Raw genomic sequence first — 19,939 nt, 5'->3', positions numbered from 1 at the left:
TGGTACCAACGTGGGTACAAAGCTGCGATATCTGTGAAATCTCATAGGTTCTATCAATTCATGAAATAACGGCCTTGAATAAGGAAGGAAATGCACAAGATTTAGAGGCAAGAAATATTTAGCCACTGGGACTCATAAGTTAACATTTCTCGAAGGATGCCTCCTTATTGAGAATTGATAAGATGTGATAACATCGCATTTCAAATATGATAACTTATCACACTTGAAACACCAGAGAGTTTCAAATCCGATATGAATAATGTATGCAAATTGGTGAAAAAGATTTAGAACGTTTATTCTCTTAACCAGCGACGGAAACGAGAGCTTCCTTGGTCACTAACAAATGCGAAAGATTCAACTTTTGCCAGGACTAAACTCCATAATTAAGTAATTTGCGAAATTACAAAAGGACAACGTGTTAAATTGCCAAAGCAATCATTTTCGAATTAATTACATCAATTGTGTAAAACTTAAGTGTTTAATGGTAGCGATTTACAAAGCAAGCACTGAAATTTTGGACTGCCTTTCCTACCCTCAAAATAGAAAACTAATAAGGTGTCACTTCTATCTGCCGCAAAATCTATCAATGTTTATCTTCAGATCAAAAATTATACACACAAGTTGGCTAAGCTAATGATAAAACGTAAAAGTAGATTTGAATAATTCACATCGCCTTAACTTAATATTCCCATTGAAATTTTTTTTCTACAATTGAAAATACCCTCCATTTTAAAGGCTTAGTTCAAATAAAATTTATTTAAACAGCCCAGGAATGTTTAAAGCGAAAGATAAAATGATATATTATACATAATATAATAGAATACAGGGTCCGTAACTTCTTGAATAACGTGTTGATTTATGAAAAAGAAACTTTCCCTTTAGTATTGTCTAATGGAACAGAACTGCAAAAAATTTAAGTTAAACAATTTAATAGTAGCATGAATTTGTTTCATGTAAGCATGTTAACCAGTGGGTGGTGAACAAAACTAGATCAATAATAGATAGTAATAAAAACTTAAATGTTGTAAAAGTGCTACTATTTAGCATTAATGATTCAAAGGTGCCTGCCTTTCAGTTCAAAATGTTAAAGGTTTCAATCAAATTTCTTCCAACACCCGTGCATTGGCCACTCATAACTCTTTATGGTCATAAAAATAAATTAAAATATTTCCAATTTAATTTTTAAAATTAAATGTATCGTCCGAATTTGATTAAAAATACATAAAACCCAAATTGACAAGAATTTCGAGCGTCAGATTACACGTGTCGAGGGTGGAAAACTTAACATCACCAGTTAACGATAATTTTAACCAGACATAGCAATCTGAAGCATGATGGCTAAGAGGTCTGTTAATACAAAACTCTCAATTCAATCGTGAAATTAAATTAAGACTATACGATAAATAATAGTTCACCCTCTTAAGACGAAACAGGCATTTAAAATATCGAAGCAAAGAACAAAACCTTTAATACTGATGCAATATAGCTATTGTATGTGGAAAACGATTATCAGCGGAGTTAAAATCGTTTGATAGCTCCTGTGAAGGTAGCCTGTAACATGCTCGCTCTAGTAAAATTACGTTAAGTTCTTAATGCTCGCTACTTGTCTACAAATATAATTTGGGCATGACAATCTCAGAATCATTCATCTAACAATATCCATCCATGGGATGAAAGAGCAGAACTCACCAGAGGTACTCTGATGTGCCCACTGATGAAGTGACTAGAAAGATCAGTAAAGTAAATTCTTTGCGCCTAAGAGTATAGTGCTCCAATAACGCAGTCGGCCATACTTTCCTGGTCTTTTGTTCTCAGAGTACGAGAGAGAACTAAAAGAGGCAACCGAAATTTGATAAGAAAAGGGGCGAAAACAAGGACGATACAGCGTTGGTGAGGGATAAGAAAAGAGGGAGCTGAGTCGGTATTAGGCAACCTTGCCGCAAGCCGCCTAGGGGTCGAGTAGTTTAATGACACATTCAGAGATCACAGCAGTCTGATTGTTCTCTATACTGCACTTTGTCAAGGAACGAAAATTTAAATCTTTTATAACAAACCTTTTAACAGATATTTAGAAAATAATACACAATGAAAAATAAAATGAAAATGTGACTTTACCTCTTTAGCGGATGGTTGAATTCTTAAATTTGTGCTGGCGGTGGTAGCTTCAAGTCCTCGAGAACGAAGGCCGGAAACACAAGAAAAAAATTGTGACATTCGCAGCAGGACTCCGTCCTTGCGTGAACTATCGCTCACAGAGGCAAATTTATGCGGCCCGTTCTCAAATTATTCAACTTCCACCCAACTGCATGCTGTTCTCATCTGAAAATAATTATTACCTCTAAACATATTGGACATGTTTATTTCAGGTAGTACTCAAAGAAGTTTTAAAGCTTGAAACTTCCCACTATAGAACTTGTCAAACAACATAGTTACCGAAAACGCTGATGCCATGTACACAGTTATTTTTAGAGTAGTAAGACGATCCTACCATCGACATCGAAACAATCCTACACAATGCCTACATATTCACGAAAAGAAAACCATAAACAGCAGAAAAAAGTTCTAGAATAATAAGCAATTAATTTAAATCATTTATTTAGAATTTAAATTAATTAGGTCAGTGTTTTAAACAATAATTCAATTTACTAACAAGCCAATAAATATAATATTATTCCTTTCTCAGAGTGATCCAGCTACGATTTAAACAAGACCAATTCGACCGCAGCTCTTTTTACTACAAAGTTGCGGATTGGCAAGAAATTCCGAAGCCACTTTAAAAAGCTATTTCATTTCAAAGATGGACGAAAACTATTTTCTCAACCAAAATTTACAGGAGCCCTACGAAGAGACAATATATGCGCTTAATACGGAACCTCAATTTGCGGAAAATGACCAAATACTCAACCATGAGGGCAAAAGAAGAAACTTCGCACTTTCACATAAAGATTTAATACTTCACACGACCATGGTTTCGATGCTACTACGCATCATCAGATGGCATACATCAAAAATTTAGGAGGAATAGCACAAAGTTAAACCTGAAACTTATGTTTAACATTCTACCATTCAACCAACCCTATTTACATACACCTTGTGGCTTCGCGGTTTAATTATTATCGTTAGGTAATGGTTCCGTCCTTAATTCCTAGGGTAATTGAGACCAGAAAATATTTCAAAAGCTCGCATTTAATGCACCACGTACGACAAGGCAAAAATATGAATTCCTTCACCTGAAATAGATGTGGCACCATGGTGATCTTCATCCTTCGTCCATCCTAGTCACACGAACCTTGAAATCACTGTGGTTTTCACCGAAGCACAACGTCCGACCATAATGGTTGATTTGGGAGTGACGTGCAAACGACTGCGAGTGGGAAAGAGAGAAGGTGGAGGGGGAATAAAGGGAGGGAAAGGTCAGGTGAGCGGCGAGGGGGGGTGAGAAATGTGCGCGACGGGGGATGGGAGGGTTGAGCCTCCTTGAGGCTGGCACGGAGCCAATTGTTGGGGAGTGGACCCAGAAGGGTTTGCGGTTAAACAGCTAATAGAGGGGAAGGTTGAGACGGTCTCGTCGAGATGAATTGGTCGGGAAACTATTGAAATTGGTGAACCTTTTAACACATCGGTGAGAAGATGGTATATGATATGGTGTATGACACACACACATATTGAGAAGATCCCTCAGACTGCGCATGCCATTGTATAAGGTCATTAATGTTTCGTTAAACTCCTGCCTTTAAGGAAGTAGGGAAAACCCATTTAATTGTCTTTCCCGCTTAACATTATTTTTCTCTCCGCACGGCCAACACTTTCCCGATTTTTGCAAAGTTTTATCTTCCTTTTTTTACATGGTGCTCTGCAAGCCACCACTGGTGTGTGTGTGGCAGGGGGTGATTACACACCAGACTACCCTTGACCCGAAATGCTTTTCTCCCTATTATGGTCGGACGTTATTCTGATCCCTTATCATTCTTGGGAAAAATGACATCTTAAAACCATCTGCTCTACATATAATTTTTCTAATTTTATTTCCATCTACATCTACTTAATACCCCGCAAGCCGCCGCAAGGGCGTGTGGTGGGGGGTGTTAGGACACCACCCGTAATTTAGAAAAGAAAAAAAAACCGCATACTAGAACCACAAATTCATACATCCACAAAAAAAACATGGCATACATTCATGCAAGAACACTTACACCCCACACATGCAAACACTCAAACTACAACTTACACACACATGCACCTGATTGAGGGCCGTATTTACATGATCTCTCCAACCGTAGTACAATAAGGCTAATAATACATTTTCAACATCATCGCTAAAGAGATCTCATTCCAATTTATACAAGAGAACTTACCTGTAATTTAACCTTCATTTCGTTAGTGATTCCCAACCAGGCTCCTCTAAAAATTTTGTTACACCACTCAGTTTGTCATAATAACGTTTTACAAGTCTAGCTCCTCTACGCTGCTCGCGATCCTATCAGGCGATCAATCCAACTTCATGAAGATCCCATATGCATGCAGCATATTATAAATGAGACCTAACGAGTGAAATATAGCTTTGCCCCTTCACTTATACAATTCATGCTAGGAAGGGAGTATTTATGATCTATGGATTTTGAAGCGGACAAAACTGATGCAGGCTAAATTTTGCAATATAAAGTTTTTATGGTTTCAGTTCGCGTATTTATTCGACAGACCTCGTATATATAGTAGATAATTGGTGGAAGATTAGTAAAAACAATGAGAAACACGGGATTTCTGTGATTTCCCATATGTTTTCATTTACTCAGTCTTGATATTGCAGTCATTATTATACACTGTACATATGAATGAATATACTATATACAGTCCTAAACAAAGTACATTTAAGGAAGCTTAATCACAAGAGACTAAAAATAATGAGATTTTTAAGTTAGCACAATGGCTATGTTAAAGTTATATATAAGAAAGTACCAATTTTAACAGGTGAGTAATTCATATGTATAACATGGTTATGATGAGATGCTATGGATTTAAAGGCTATTGCTTAGAATACGTAAACATTGCTCAGTACACCTGTACAAAGAGTAATATGTTGCATCTACTATGACTCACAGGTTTTTATCTCTCTTTCTCTCTCACACACCTATGTACATACTCAAAAATATATACTAATGCATACGTGATAAAAATTATTACAAAATAAAGATTAATGGTATGAATTAAAATTATGCATTCCATTCAAATCTCTGTGAACACTGACAGTAGGCAGGGTGGGAGAAAGGTCATTCAGGGACAATATAATAAGCATTTGTTTTCTTATACTTTTCACTTAAACCATCTTGCTGGACCGGAGATTTTTTTAGACTTAAACAGTCAGTATAAGAGGTCTTATGGCTTCTCTGTTCAATTTTTTTTTGTTCTTCAATGCTTTATATCCTATGAAAGGTGCATCAACAGAAAGTGTTACCAATAATATTTCTAGGTTCTTGGGCTAACAGTTCATCATCTGCTTGTTTATTTGACATAAAGTTTTGCTCATTTTATCTATAATGCCCTCCATTGTAGTTACTTTAACCATAGTATGTCACTCATACATGTTAATTTCCCACAAACTATTCTTTCTTTCCTTACAGTACCTAAGACCTTGTTTTAAATGAATTTGACTGGATCTATGGATACAGTCAAAATGCAGTCTTCCCATAGGAAGTGCCTATTTTGGATTAAATATGAGATGCTTCTGAAACTTGGAACTTAATGAAAGAGCATGAGCATATTTGAAATTTAGGAATGGAAAAGGATGTAAAAATAAGCTAGATGGAAAGGAAGACAAACAAAATAGCCTTCTAAGAAAGTATTATTGACCTAATTTTCAAGTTGTTTGAAAAGTTAGTAAATATATTGCATTTTGGTTTATATAATCTATAGCTATAATATTCCAGTTTTATAATGCTAACTTTTGAACTTCCACTCATTATCATTGTACACTCAACAGAAACCCACCCTATTACCCTTGATGGATAACCAGGCTTTAAAAATTAATTTACAGCAATTTGTTGAAGTTATGCATTGTATTTACATTAATTACACTCTTTTGTCAATCAAAAACCTCTGATTTTGCTTTGAAATTTCACTTAACACCATTTTCCTATATTCTAATCTACTAAGTTCACACAATGCCCATACTCAGTGTGGTGCTTGAAATTACAAACTTTTTAATATCAGGCACACAGCAGACAACAAGTAACATGGCTGCAATTTAATATGAAATGATATATCTTTTATGATCTGATAGTACAAATTGCCTTAAATAGTTCATTTTATTAATTAACAAAGCAACTTTTTGCTGAATGAAGATGGTTGAACTGAAATATTTTATGAAATATCTCTTATATTTCAGCTGATTTTCTGACAACTTATTGTGCCCTGAGTTCAGACAATCATATGCATAAGCATACTTCAAAGAAAAAATCTGGTTCATGCAGTAATGATTAATTTTTGTTTTGAGTACCTACCTGAAGAATGAATACTTCCAGAACTCTTTCTCTGCAAGTTTAGAATTCCAGGAATGTTGTTTTCTTTCTTCAATCAACGTAGAATGGAAAACAGAAATTGCTGGATACCAATAACTATATATATGACTCCTTTCCATAACCTCCAAGTGACCAGGATGATAATGCATTGACATGCCTTAATGCATTTTTTAAAGGGTATCATTAATCACCCATTTGTTTTTCTATTTTGTTTTGGTTGTACCAAGACTGTGGCAAAATTAAAGTTAGATCATGCTGATGACTTCTTTATACTTTAAAAGCAGACCTTTACTTATATTTTCTGACCTTTTAAAATACCATTTGAGTCCTTATTCTGATGACTGTGGTAAACATTTTAATGGAAAACTTTCATTGCACCCTTGAATTGCAGCACATTTATAACCAGTGCCTCCCAGCAGCAGCAAATTATAAATCCATTGCAAATACATTACCTTTCAAATAAAAGCTCTGCAATTCATGGATGTCTCTCTAATAAATCCATTATGAAGCTTTGTTATGTTCTTCCATGTAATGCCACTTTATAAATCAAAATGGAAGTTGATTTACGCCTGGTCAAATGATATATGCCATCAAAATTTCACTACATGATCAGCATAACTGAAAATATTCTCAATGTGCCAATTTCAGCAGCTAAGTTAATGGAGGACAGGTGGCATGTAACTTTGCCTTTGGAAGAACTTATTTTGCAAAGAATACATTCTTATCAGAATTAACAAAAAATATACCATGCCAAATAAGTTGTGTCTAAACTGCTTTGTACAGGAAACTGAAAAATTGAAGAATGTCAGCAGTTAGATATATTGTATATAAGTATTATTTGTTATGGAAAAATTAAGCATGTAAATTTATGATGTAAATTTACATCCTAAATGAAAATGTATGATATAAATATGAGTAATGAATGAGAAGAGTTCAATGAAAAGGGTGCAAGGTGGTTCTTAATTTTAGAATATTTTGAGAATTTTTTCAGATGGAATTGAGTGTATTCTCTTATCTGTCAAATCAAGCATTAAAACAATGTCCACAATGTATATACTATGGTGTGAATAATGAAAAGGTTCAAATTATTTAAAAAAGGTTAATGTTAGTTTTGGAACATATATAGTATTCAATATATATTTGTAATTGAATAATCTAAGTAATAATGTTTAATAGATTTTAAAATTTTTGCATTAAAATTTAAAATAAAAATAAATTAATCAAATAAAATAAATAATGCTGTCAAAAGGTAGGCATCACCTACGAGTATGTTTTCCCAAGAGCTAAAAAAATTGTTAACCATGAAGGGCTCATCTCTTTAAACGTTCATGATTTTGTGCGATTGTTGAAAATCACATAAAAGGTGTATATATGGTTATATAAAAGTGATGTGAAAGTGAAGTGAATACATATTTATGCGACACTTAAAAAAATGTTTTCCTTAGTAATTTGAACATGGTACGGTGATTCAAAAGGTTCACATGTTGTGTTGAACATAATTAATATCACTTTACTCTGTGGTTATATTCACACAGACTTAATACATTTTTCTTATAAAAATAGGGTTGAACATTACGTTAATGAATGTGAATTTTCGAAAGTTATTGATAATTTATTCCCGAGTATCTCATCATTTATATATCAAAGGTTATTTAAGCATGATCATGTATTCATAACTTTCACTTAAGACAAATACATGGACGCAGTTATTTATACGATTACTATCAGTGAAAAACCGGGACCCACGCGAAAATCCAGCTCGAAGATATCGCTTTGTGGTACAGCGCACGCGTTTTCAGTGGCAATCAGTCACCTTCCACACGAAAGCCTAACGCTTTTCAGGTTACAATGAAGAGTTGTGCACGAGTCAGTCAAGAAATATTGTCCTAGGTGTTCGATCACTAACCCAGGATTGTAATCCAAGTAAATCTTGAGAGCGATGTTTTCAAATCAGCTGATGAAGTAGGAAAATTTCAGAATTTTCTCGGGATTCAAAATTCTTTTTCTCAACAATTTATTAAAAAAACGAAGCAGCTACGTAACATTTCTGCAATTTTCAGTGCGTAAATGGACGCTCCATAATCAAGTCGCACTTAGTTTCTTTTAATTCGCGTTGTTGCCATTTTTCTTGTAGAGGGCAATAGCTTCAGCGATTACATCTATGTATTTCATTCAAACGAGGGTAGTTAATATTCGATAATGGTAAACGAATGAAACTCAATAATCAAAGACATAATCAGGGACGAATAAATATAGTTAAATTAAAACCTAAGTGTTTAGCGTAAAAAGTGTTTTAAATCAGAATTAATACCTTCTTAATAAGGGTATAGGATTCATTTTTTAAATTTAAATGCGGAGTTCCACTTATGTTATTTTTAACTTTCCGTTATTTGGCACCTTTTCGGACATCAAAACATCGGTTCTGAAAATTCTGAATTTCAAGTGGGTATCCTCATATTTTCCCATTGCATCAATTATTCAAAAATATCATAAATAAAGAGTAATACGTTAGAAGAAATTGGCTGTATGGTAGAGAACATAAGTGCATGAATAGGAATTTCATGGCATATGTGAAAACCTTAGGCGTGGGATCCACAGTGAAGGGTCACTGCTGATTGAAGATGATTTGGTTCTTGCATTTGGACTACTGACAAAACCAAAGTAAGATATTAATGAAATTTTCTGAGAAGCATCAAGAACCACAGACCAAGGAAAACAGCAGGCCTTCTTAATTTGCAGTGAGGTATACCTCTATTTAAAAAAACCAATATTCTTGTTAGAGTGTACGTATTATTATATGTGTAGAACGTATATTATACTATTCGATGAATTACTAATAATTTTCAGAACTTACTGCGGCATGTTATTTCGCTTTTGCCTGAACAGACCTGAGGCTCTGGCAATGCTTCAGGGGACCTTTGGACTTTGTTCTTGTCCATAACACAGCTAGATGATGGAATGTACTGAAAATTATCAATAGGAAGAGGAAATATTTCAAGGTAATTTGCTGGATTCTGCACCACCTTGATAATGCACGTTCATGCATCGCAAATATTGTGGCTGAATAACTCTCGTTTAAAAGATCCATACTAAAAATGACTCCCAGTATGCTTTCGAAGGCTGAAAAAATGTGAGAAAAGAGCATTGCATCCAATAGGAGCTGCTTTGTGGAGGACCATCGATATTTTGAGGACGAGTAAAGATAGGTCGTTAAAAAATTACGATCGCTTTCGTAAAACAACCTTCGTGCATAATGCTCACATTCAGAAATTTGTAACCAACGAAAAAGGGTATCATAAAAGAATGTTTGGATTTCATTCTCCAACGTCAACTTGAATAGCCAATTTACATGTTTTAAGCATAAGTCTAATTTTGACTTTTAATTAATTTTCAGTCGGAGGGATCTTTAAGTGTTTCTCCCGCGACTCATTTCGCGAGCGAGGGGATGCACGTCGCCGTATGGAGATAAGGGCTGTAATTAAATTACTTATCAGAGTTGAGGCTATATTTGGATCTCCCTCACCTCCTGTAACGGGGAGTAACAAATGCTTGGCCCGTTCCCGACACCATCTGTTGAGCACGCGATGCGAAATTTGTTGCATGCAATCTCCCTCGAACGCACATACATTTCCACAACCATTAACCTTTTAGTACGAGGGGATACGATGGCTATATATGCATATCGATATTATTTTCATTTTTTCATGAAGATTCCATTACATCGATTCAGTTTAAGGATACATTGTAAGGCACTACGAAAGGTGGGGAAAAAGGTAGAGATTATTTTACTCTTCAAAGAAAAAACAACACGAAATGTAACATTATACTAAATGGACTATTTTCCAATGTCTTATGGAGAATACGGAACAAAATTCCCCTAAATTTCGCCAAAATAAAGACCTTTTTATTTATCAATCTAAATAGATTGGAGCGTTTAGGATGCTAATATGAAATTAAAAAGTCTTTCGAGCCCTATAAAATTGATAATTGGGTAGAATACAAGATTTATTCTGATATATATCATCAAATAATCTTTTAAAGTCTACGTACACGTACAATCAGAAATATTATATTTTCCCCGTTCTATCACAATATTTTAACAAAGCGTAATGTCACGACTTTTTTTCTTTCACAACAAATTTCTCCTCGGGATGGTAATCAAAAAGGATCATAAAGAATCCTATTAATTATGTAAAAATGTGACACATGTTGAAACATAAATATATGTAGAATGGCGTAATAAAACAATAACTACAATTATAAGGCGTTATACAAAAGAGTTTTTTTACATTTTACATCTTAATTCAATCGTCTATTATACTAACTTTACCAAACACACAAACATTCACCGTCGATAAGCAGAGGAATACTGTTATTAGTTAAGTCCCATACTAACACCTTTTTCAGACCAAGAACACTAAACGTCACTTTACATTGTTAGGGTAAAACTTGTAAGGACAAATTAAAATATGTATAATACAAACGCATCTTAAAAACCGTCAACTGCTGCACTAATTCAGTTAAATAATGCCAATTTTATTAATACCATATATTTAAATGTACACAATATTTTGACAAATAATATTGACTTAATGTATGCAAAGATCTACTATATACAGATATGCAACAAATATATAGATATATTTATAGGTGTACAAACAACTCAAAATTTTTAAATTTCTTTCACAACATCATGCATAATCAACATTGTTAAAATCAACGAACATTTTTAAAAAAATATAAAGAATATTTTCATTCAAACATTCTTGTAACTCTACATGTATCAATAAACGCCTAATTTTTTGTCATATTCTCAATATATTCACTATTTTAAATATTAAAAAAAACAATTTAAATGAACGCCAACATCAATATAATTCATTAAAACAATAACAGATATTTAAATCATTAATATATATATCAAATACTGATAAATTGGTAAATATATATTGTTAAAGAGTATTATTATTCACATTAAAGGAATGTTTGTGACCATCTGAATAAATCAGGGCTGTCCTCTTTCAATTATTCTCGCGTGTTTCATATAAAACACGTCCTAGCCTTTTATATGTTATCTAAATCTATCTCGGGGAACCGAAATTTATAGGAAGAGTTTAAAAGAAATGTGAGGGCATTAATACAGCGACGAGAGATCAAATTTGCAGAGGGTAATATACGGGACACAAAAATGGTAGAGATCTCTTCATATCAAACCGCAATTCATTTCAGCCGCGTAAATTTATTCATTAGGTATACGTCTCCTCGGAGCATACCAGACGTTACGCGGAAGTTATTTAATGATTAAGTTCTCGTCCACGAAGAGGTTTTTTTTGTGAGCGCCGAGCTGATGTCGGAGTGATTTAAGAGTACGGTGGGTGGGAGTAAAAACGAGCCATTCACCGAAATTCTGAAGTGAAAATTATCATTCGGAGATGACACTAAGTTCTCGAAAGGAGTATATTTCAATATTATTTCCATAGTATTAATGTAATAACAATTTGGGGCTGGGTAAGGAATGAATGTGGATGTTTAATAATATTTCTGGGGTACTATATATCTCAAAATGTGCAAATCGCAATTCCTAGTTGCGAAAATTTTTGAGAAAGACAGATGAGCCTTTTCCCAATGTAAATCCCCAACTGCTCACTATCTACCGAGTCACATAAGCAAGAAACGGACAGCCCTGGTTCAGCCAGCGAACTGATGTTATTTGAGACCCTGGATAGCATAAGAAATTTCATAAAAATGATACGTAATGTTCTGAGGATATAAAATACTGTATGGAAACTCAATTGTTCTATGATCTCGCCAAAATAATCATGACTACAGGTCAGACTAGGGAAATTAAGAAGCCTAATTATTGAGTGGCTACACATTAATAAGTTTAACAATTATATTGCCTTTGTGATATGATATATGATGCCCTTCTAGGTATAGGGCCTTTTTTTCATGAGTAGTGGTGAATTATTAGATTTTATATTAAATACCTATGAAAGTATTGCCAGGTAGTTAATATACCTTGATAATGTGAACTTCATATTTTAATATAGTTAATTTGGTAGTTCTTATTAACAATGACCCATAGAAATACTTTTGAAAATAAATGTTAGGAAATACCTATATAATTTTCTTTTTGATATTGCCCTCTATGAATTAAAATAAGAATGCACAAATTTTCACACTTTGAATCATGATCAACACGATTGTTGCCTTTTAAGATCTATAAATGTGTTCTCAACACTAAACAAATATATATATAACTTTCTGAAAAGATATAATAATTGAAGTTCATTTTCAACGAATTATAAAATACTCTTTAGTGTCACTATGATAAATTGACAATACTTATCACGATGGATATAATATATATTTATATATTTATATACACAGAATGTTATCTTAATATTAGGATTTTAAAAATGAAATATTTTTACAATAATTGTAAATGATGCTCATCATGAAAAAAAAGAATGTGCTTCGGAAATAATGGTGTATGGTTTTGAAGTGACAACTTGAGGTGAAGCATTAATGGCTAAAGAGATGTTCACAAATCACACTTTTAAAAATGTTATTATTAACAATAGTATCAGTTTGATTCACTATATTTTGGTGTTTAATCACAAGGAAAATCGTCGACAGCTCATATTTCTTGAAGAACCGTTTGTCGAATTTCCTTGTTTAGATCACATTTGAGTTTTGAGAGTAAATAGGGCTCGCTCCTTCAGTCATCATACAATGGAATATCAACAATTCCTTCTACTGGAGACTGCGATCGGTGCAACTACACCAATGCACTCAAAGAAATTTCACTAAATATTGAAGTATGCTACGCTACGCTTTACATCAACGTTCTATCAACTTTCTTTTTGTAAAAATAAAAAATAAATTTTATTGCAGTAAAAAAGGTTTTGTGTGGTCTTCAGCACCTATACACTTTCTGTGTTATAAACGTTTAGAAATATCTAAATAGTTGATATTTTGAAGTGAAATATTTCAGCAGCCACAAAAGGCATTAAAATTATTGCATTTTGGGTTGGAAGTAAGTGTATCTAAAAAGTAACCCGTAGGAAATAGAAAACCAGAGAAATCATGACGCATCACCTCAATCGAGGGCGGATGCAACGGATCGCGGTGTACAGGATCCCATGATAATCCCATCACAGGTAGTTAGGTCTGCAGATGCAGCACAGTGAACTGAGGTTCTTGTAGAAGGAGGACCTCCGACGGGGATGAAACCGCAGACGACGAATACGCGGAGTCCAAAGGCTGTGGGTTTCCTCGCCACCGACGCCCCCCATGCCGCGACCTGTTCCGGGAGGAAAGGAAGCCGCTCAACCACATGGCTCGAGCCACCGAGGCGGAATTTTGACCGGGGTACACGACCGTTTGGCAAAAAACACTCTGGGTTATAAACGTGACGGTGATCCCATAATTTGATCAAGTGCGACCACATTTAAAATCAGTAAAACACCAAGTGATGACTAACTTCCACTATTCGTCACAATTTTTACTTTGTACACGTTCCAAAATATGAACGGTAGGACATGTTTCGCCGCTTGATCAGTCGCGAGATATTCGACAAAGCCATTCATTTAAGGTGATCGTGTTGGTGCAGGGAATAAATTACTGGCTTCCCACCCCTAATGCCCAGGTTCGATTCCTGCGTAGTTCGAAGAATTTTTCAAAAGTATACGGCTCTCAACTTGGGTTGCTATGTTCAGAGCACCTCAAGTTGAGTACGCCATCCGTCGGATGTTAAACTAAATCACGTGTGTGCGCCTTTCGTTAAGAGCAAGCCAATGCTGGCGCTCGGTTTCCTTTTGCCCTTCTCCATTTCCTGAAAATGCTATCCCTACTGCATAACTCACATATCCCTACATGCACAAATGACCTCAACTGGCGGTCGTCTTACCCAACGACTACTAATACTAGTTATTCAGTTGACAATTAGTTGATAAATTTGGTGGAATGGCAAAATTCTATAGGATATAGAGAAAGTCAAACATCCCAAGCCTCCTCATCTTCATCACGGTAGGGGTCATTTTCGGGTCAAATTTAGTCTGATGTGTATTTACCCCCTGTGGCATACACCCTATCGATGGCTTGATGGGTACTAAAATATCAAAATAAATAAAAAATTACGCTTTTGCTTAATCTTTCATTGCGAATTTCGTCCAAGTGGTCCAAATCCACTCAAATTCACTCATTAATATGCGCCTCAGCTAGAATCAGATATTATATTATTACAGTCAATCCCTTAATCTCACATATTATCTAACGCCAGCGAATACATATTGTTTTTCGGAAGTGTTCGCAGTGATAGGGTGTGGGACATGAGGAGATGGAATTTCGAGGGCCGAAACATGACTCTCGCGGACGACAGGTTTTCTAAAAAGCTCTCCGGTCTACATTGAAATGGTAGAATGTGAACACTTTCAAAGCGAGTAATTACTAATAAAAATAGCTCATTAAATCTATGCGCCCATAGAATTACCGGAGGCATAGTCGGCATGGAGACTTTCGTTGAGAATATTCCAGCAACTAGGACAGGATTCTCTCCGAACCCCCATTTCTCATACTCATGCCCAGTAAACAAATTTTTATCAATTTTTATTTCCCATATCTCACGATTATACCAGAAAACAAATTTAGATCTTTTTTGCCCCTATTAACGCAAAGAAGATCGTTACAATAAAGCCCTATATCCTTTGGCACCAGGGAAGGTCCAAATGGCTCGATACAAATGCCAAAACGATTTAAACATAAATTATTATTTTTTTCGATATAATATCACAGCATTACGAGAGAAATGCCTCCAAAAGAGAATTTCAAAAGTTAACTCACGGAAAATACCATAAATTTATCTTTGCAAGTTTTCAAGCACCTACGAAGTTCTACTAAACGAATTTTTAGAAATACGTAGAAAACAGTCAATTATTTCAAGTCGAACAGCACACCCACTTTTCACTTTGTTCGGGTGATTGTTTTCTATGTACATACTCGGATATACGATATATATATATATATATATATATATATATATATATATATATATATATATATATATATATATATATATATATATATATACATGAGCGTGCACAATTTCTACATTTAACCCTTTTCCACGTTCCTTTGGAGCAACATTGGGTAAATGCCAAGAGGCCATTCCCACGAGCGTTACTTTTTCATTAGTCGTCCCGAGTTCTTGTTCGTTCATTCTTTCTTCGACGCATGACTGTGGCTTGGATTTCTGCACCCAAAAAGCGGGAGGGATTAATGAGGAATGCTCGATGGAATTTTATGAGCACATACCGTAAATGACTCTAGAAAATTAATATCTTATGCCCCCAAAATTTATACTCCGAAACCTTTTTCTTTTTCATTTGCATCTTTGCAAGTAATCCTTAGCTAACCTATTGTGAAATTAATGAAGGCCTCCTATTTGACAATATTCTAATTAAAACCTCACACTAATTAAATGAAAACAGACATGGAAAAAAGAGCAAATGTACGGACGTAGGATTTGTTCATGATAAATCAAGCATTTCTAATATATGAGTGCGAAAGGATTTGGCTCAGGGAAAAAAGTTGGTGAACTTCATGAGTTCATTACGTGATTCAAACATACTGGAGAGAGGATGAATGCCTGTATACTTAAAATATTCGTTAAAACAAATATTTTACCAGTAAAAAAATTTATTACTGCGGAAAGTTTTGATTATTTTGATATTCATCACGTTCCAGTTCCACAATAGTGAATCTCAATCCTCGCAACTGGCTCATACCGGAGATAAACTAGGTCATCAAGTATGTCTCAAACAGAATTTGCAAGGATGCCTAGACTCCATTATTCTTAGTGTAAAATTGAGCTTCTAAGAAACTTTCTGACAAAAAGGGGAGCGTACGCTAATTTTTTTCCATTTATTCCTCTTACACATTCTACTCGATAATTTTCAAAAACATTATTTGTCTATAGAAAATTTGGCGATTGTCTCCTACATAATTACTCGTTTGTGAGTTGAAAATATATTGCATGCATCTATAAAGTACATCTACACTGCAAACCGAAACATAGGCGCTTGGCAAAGAGTATAAGACACCAATCTTTCATGTTGAAATTACAGTGAGTTACATAATAATTTTAGAAACTCTTCAGGAATCCAAAATAAGGATTAAATTAATTTGTATGAATTAAAAATATAGCTACGTTAACCCTGTTTTTTTGCAATTTTAATGCAAAAAAGAGGGGGCTATTTAAAAAATTAATTGAAACAGTGAGATCGACTACGGTTGATATCATTGAATACGGTCGATTCTATAGTTAATATGTTCTTCGACTTAAATATATTTTGATATAGTCTCGAGTATTTTAATTATTTTTCTTTAAACTCTCACGTATTTTAGAGCTCAATTGTACTACCTTGATCAAAACGTTCCCGGAATAACCACCGTGTGGCGCTCCCATCGTTCCGATTTGAGTTCTGTTTTTTTTTGTTAAATTGGTACATCTGTTGTTGATATTCCCTTTAAATCTTAGTGTCATAACTTGACATTTGCAAAAGTTACGTAGCCAAGAGTACATCTATCTCTGTGTGTGTTGGCGATTTTTTACAATTGCAGAAATGGATTTAAATTTGCAACAACGAACTTGTATTAAATTTTGCGTAAAAAACGGATTTAGTGGCGCACGGACGTTGGAAATGTTGGAAAAGTGTTTCGGCAACGATTCTCTAAAAAAAACGGTCGTTTACCAGTGGCACGAGCGGTTCAGAAGTGGTCGTGAGTCAATCGAAGATGATGAACGCAGTGGCAGACCATCGACATCGAAAGTCGGTGAAAAAATTGATAAAGTAAAAGAAATGTTGGTCAATAACCGCAAATTAACCATCAGAGAAATAGCGGAGGACTTGAACATTGCCTATGGATCCGCCCAAGACATTGTGGTTAATGATTTGGGTTTCCGTCGTGTAGCATGCCAAAAGACCTCAATTTCATGCAAAAAAGAGACCGTGTTGACGTCGCAAAAGACATGATTTGCGAGGCTGAATCCGATCCCACATTCATCAAAAGGATCATTACTGGAGACGAGACGTGGGTTTATGAGTACGACACGCAATCCAGACATCAGGCAAGTGAATGGCGTTCACCAAATGAGCCGAGACCAAAAAAACCACGTCGTTTTCAGTCAAAAAAGAAGGCAATGCTGACGGTTTTCATGGATTACAACGGTGTAGTGCATCATGAATTTTTGCCAGAAGGCCAGACAGTAAACAAAGAGTATTATTTGGGCGTTATGAGACGTTTGCGTGAAGCAATTGGCCGAAAGAGACCAGAAATGTGGGCAGAAAACTCGTGGATTTTGCACCATGATAACGCACCGTCGCACAGTGCTATCATTATTCGTAATTTTTTGACGAAAAATGCAACAAATACCATCCAACAGCCACCGAATTCACCTGATTTGGCTCCCTGTGACTTCTTTCTGTTCAATCGAGTTAAAAAACCATTACGGGGAACGCGTTTTAGCAGCCGAGAGGAAGTAATGGAAAAATCGCAGGAAGCACTGATGGACATACCGAAAACCGAATATAAAAAATGTTTCGAGGATTGGATCAAGCGCTGGCATAAGTGTGTTGCAGTCGATGGGGATTACTTTGAAGGGGACAATATAGATTTAGATGAATAAACTTGTATTTTTAATTTTCTGAATAAATTCCGGGAAATTTTTGATCAAGGTAGTATATCGTTTTCGTGTGGAAATTGTATATCGTGTGGAAATTGTATATCGTTTTCGTAAATCGTTTTCGTGTGGAACTACAAAGTTAGTCCTTTCATTTATTTATAATGAATCGGTTCCATAAAGTTACGCCAGAAACCATTAATTAGCTCAATTGTAGTTTGAAGGATCGATAACTTTCGTTTTGTGTAACTGGTGAGTACATTCTAGTGTTTTTTACGTATGTGGCTCTATGAACCTTAATATTTCTCTTTCTGTGACTGAATTTACAATAATTGCAATAGATTTAATAGCCCCACAGCTATCTAATTATAGTTCTATTAACATGGGATTTGTTATCGCTATAATAGTTCTCAACTCTTGGGAATAACCTTTAAAATTTATCTTTTCTTTTTTTTTGCATATTCCCTGATAGAGACCCCAAATAATTGCTTCACGAAAACGTAATGAGAATCCATTGTGTCATTAGAAGCAGAGAGTGATATATAGGAAAAAATAAAGCGACTACTCAATGATATGAAATAAAAGCAATTGGCGTGATTGATGGATCATTAATAGATTAAGAATCATGGAAAATAATTAAAACATTGAACTGAATGAATTTCTTCGTAGAGAAGATAAGCCGTTAGTGATAGATTCTCCGGACTGCGACTGGTTTGGGTGGGATACGTAGAGCGGAAGACAGACTACTAAGACCGTTATTTCTCAACAAAACGGATAGACTCAGGAAACGTGCGGGACCCTGATGATTCTGTCCGCAGGATCCGAAGGCAAAGAGGGTGTGAGATAGAGGAGAAGCGAGTAGGATGAAGGGGAAAGTTAGGGAATGGACGGAAGCGAATAGCGGAGAAAACAAAGGTCTAGGCAAGGTAATGTTTGGCCGAAATTGCATAGCATTCGTTCCCACATAAAAATCCCTTTCCTGTGAACTTCTTACTACACTATGTTACAGTCATACATGGCCCATTATGAAAATAATACGCATTTCTACGTGGGGGGAGGGGGAGAAAATGAATTTATTGATCCTACTTGTACAAACGCTTGAAATTCTTCAAAATGCTCTCCCCCTGCTTCAATACACTTGCGGAATCGTGTCTGCCTGGAAGACACCCTGAAACTCCTCCCCTCAATATCCGGTCGAGTGCTTTAGCCAATGATTTTTAATCTCTGGAATTGTTGCATTGAAATGCACATTAGCGGATGGCTCCGTTAAAAGTTACTGTTGCGGCATCTCCCGCCGTTTCTTTGTAATATGCTTTAGGATGTTTTCCACGGTCTCCCAATGCTTTCCTTTCAGCTCTCTCTTTAGTCGGGTAAACAAAAAAACGCCGCACAGAGCCAAGTCGGGACTGTGAGGGGGCTGGGTGACCACCGGAGTGGTGTTCGGGCCAGGAAGGTGATTTGTTATACATTCTTACAACCATTGCTATTGGGCGTTTAAATAAAATTGCTAACTTCAGTCAAACGGTCGGAATGTCCAAAAGGTAAGAGGCCAGGTTGCTACATTTTATTCTTGAACCTTCTCACCTTTGGATGGGGACAATAAAGTGCACCAAGAGAAGACTTGGATTGGCAAGAGAATCATTTGCATACATGAGGGAATTTGTGAATAGATTTATTGAGTGCAGAAGTAAAAAAAAGTTAACATTCTGAGCGTAGTCCTTGCACTGTTAGTGCATGGAGC

General features: G+C 35.3%; 1 protein-coding gene across 1 annotated transcript in view; it reads right to left on the bottom strand.

Annotated features, from left to right (window-relative positions):
* Positions 1-11,177: 11,177 nt before the first annotated feature.
* LOC139694635 (regulator of G-protein signaling 7-binding protein-like) overlaps positions 11,178-19,939 on the bottom strand; it is a 94,331-nt gene continuing 85,569 nt past the window's right edge. Inside the window, exon 5 of the mRNA XM_071593124.1 lies at positions 11,178-13,821. Within this exon, the coding sequence (XP_071449225.1) occupies positions 13,673-13,821 (149 nt within the window). The 3' untranslated portion in view covers positions 11,178-13,672. The remainder of the gene's footprint in view (positions 13,822-19,939) is intronic.

The sequence above is a fragment of the Hetaerina americana genome, unplaced genomic scaffold, assembly GCF_022747635.1.
Source record: "Hetaerina americana unplaced genomic scaffold, ioHetAmer1.1.p SCAF_1, whole genome shotgun sequence".
In the NCBI taxonomy this organism is placed as follows: Eukaryota; Metazoa; Arthropoda; class Insecta; order Odonata; family Calopterygidae; genus Hetaerina; species Hetaerina americana.
This window is presented reverse-complemented; position numbering and strand designations above follow the sequence as displayed.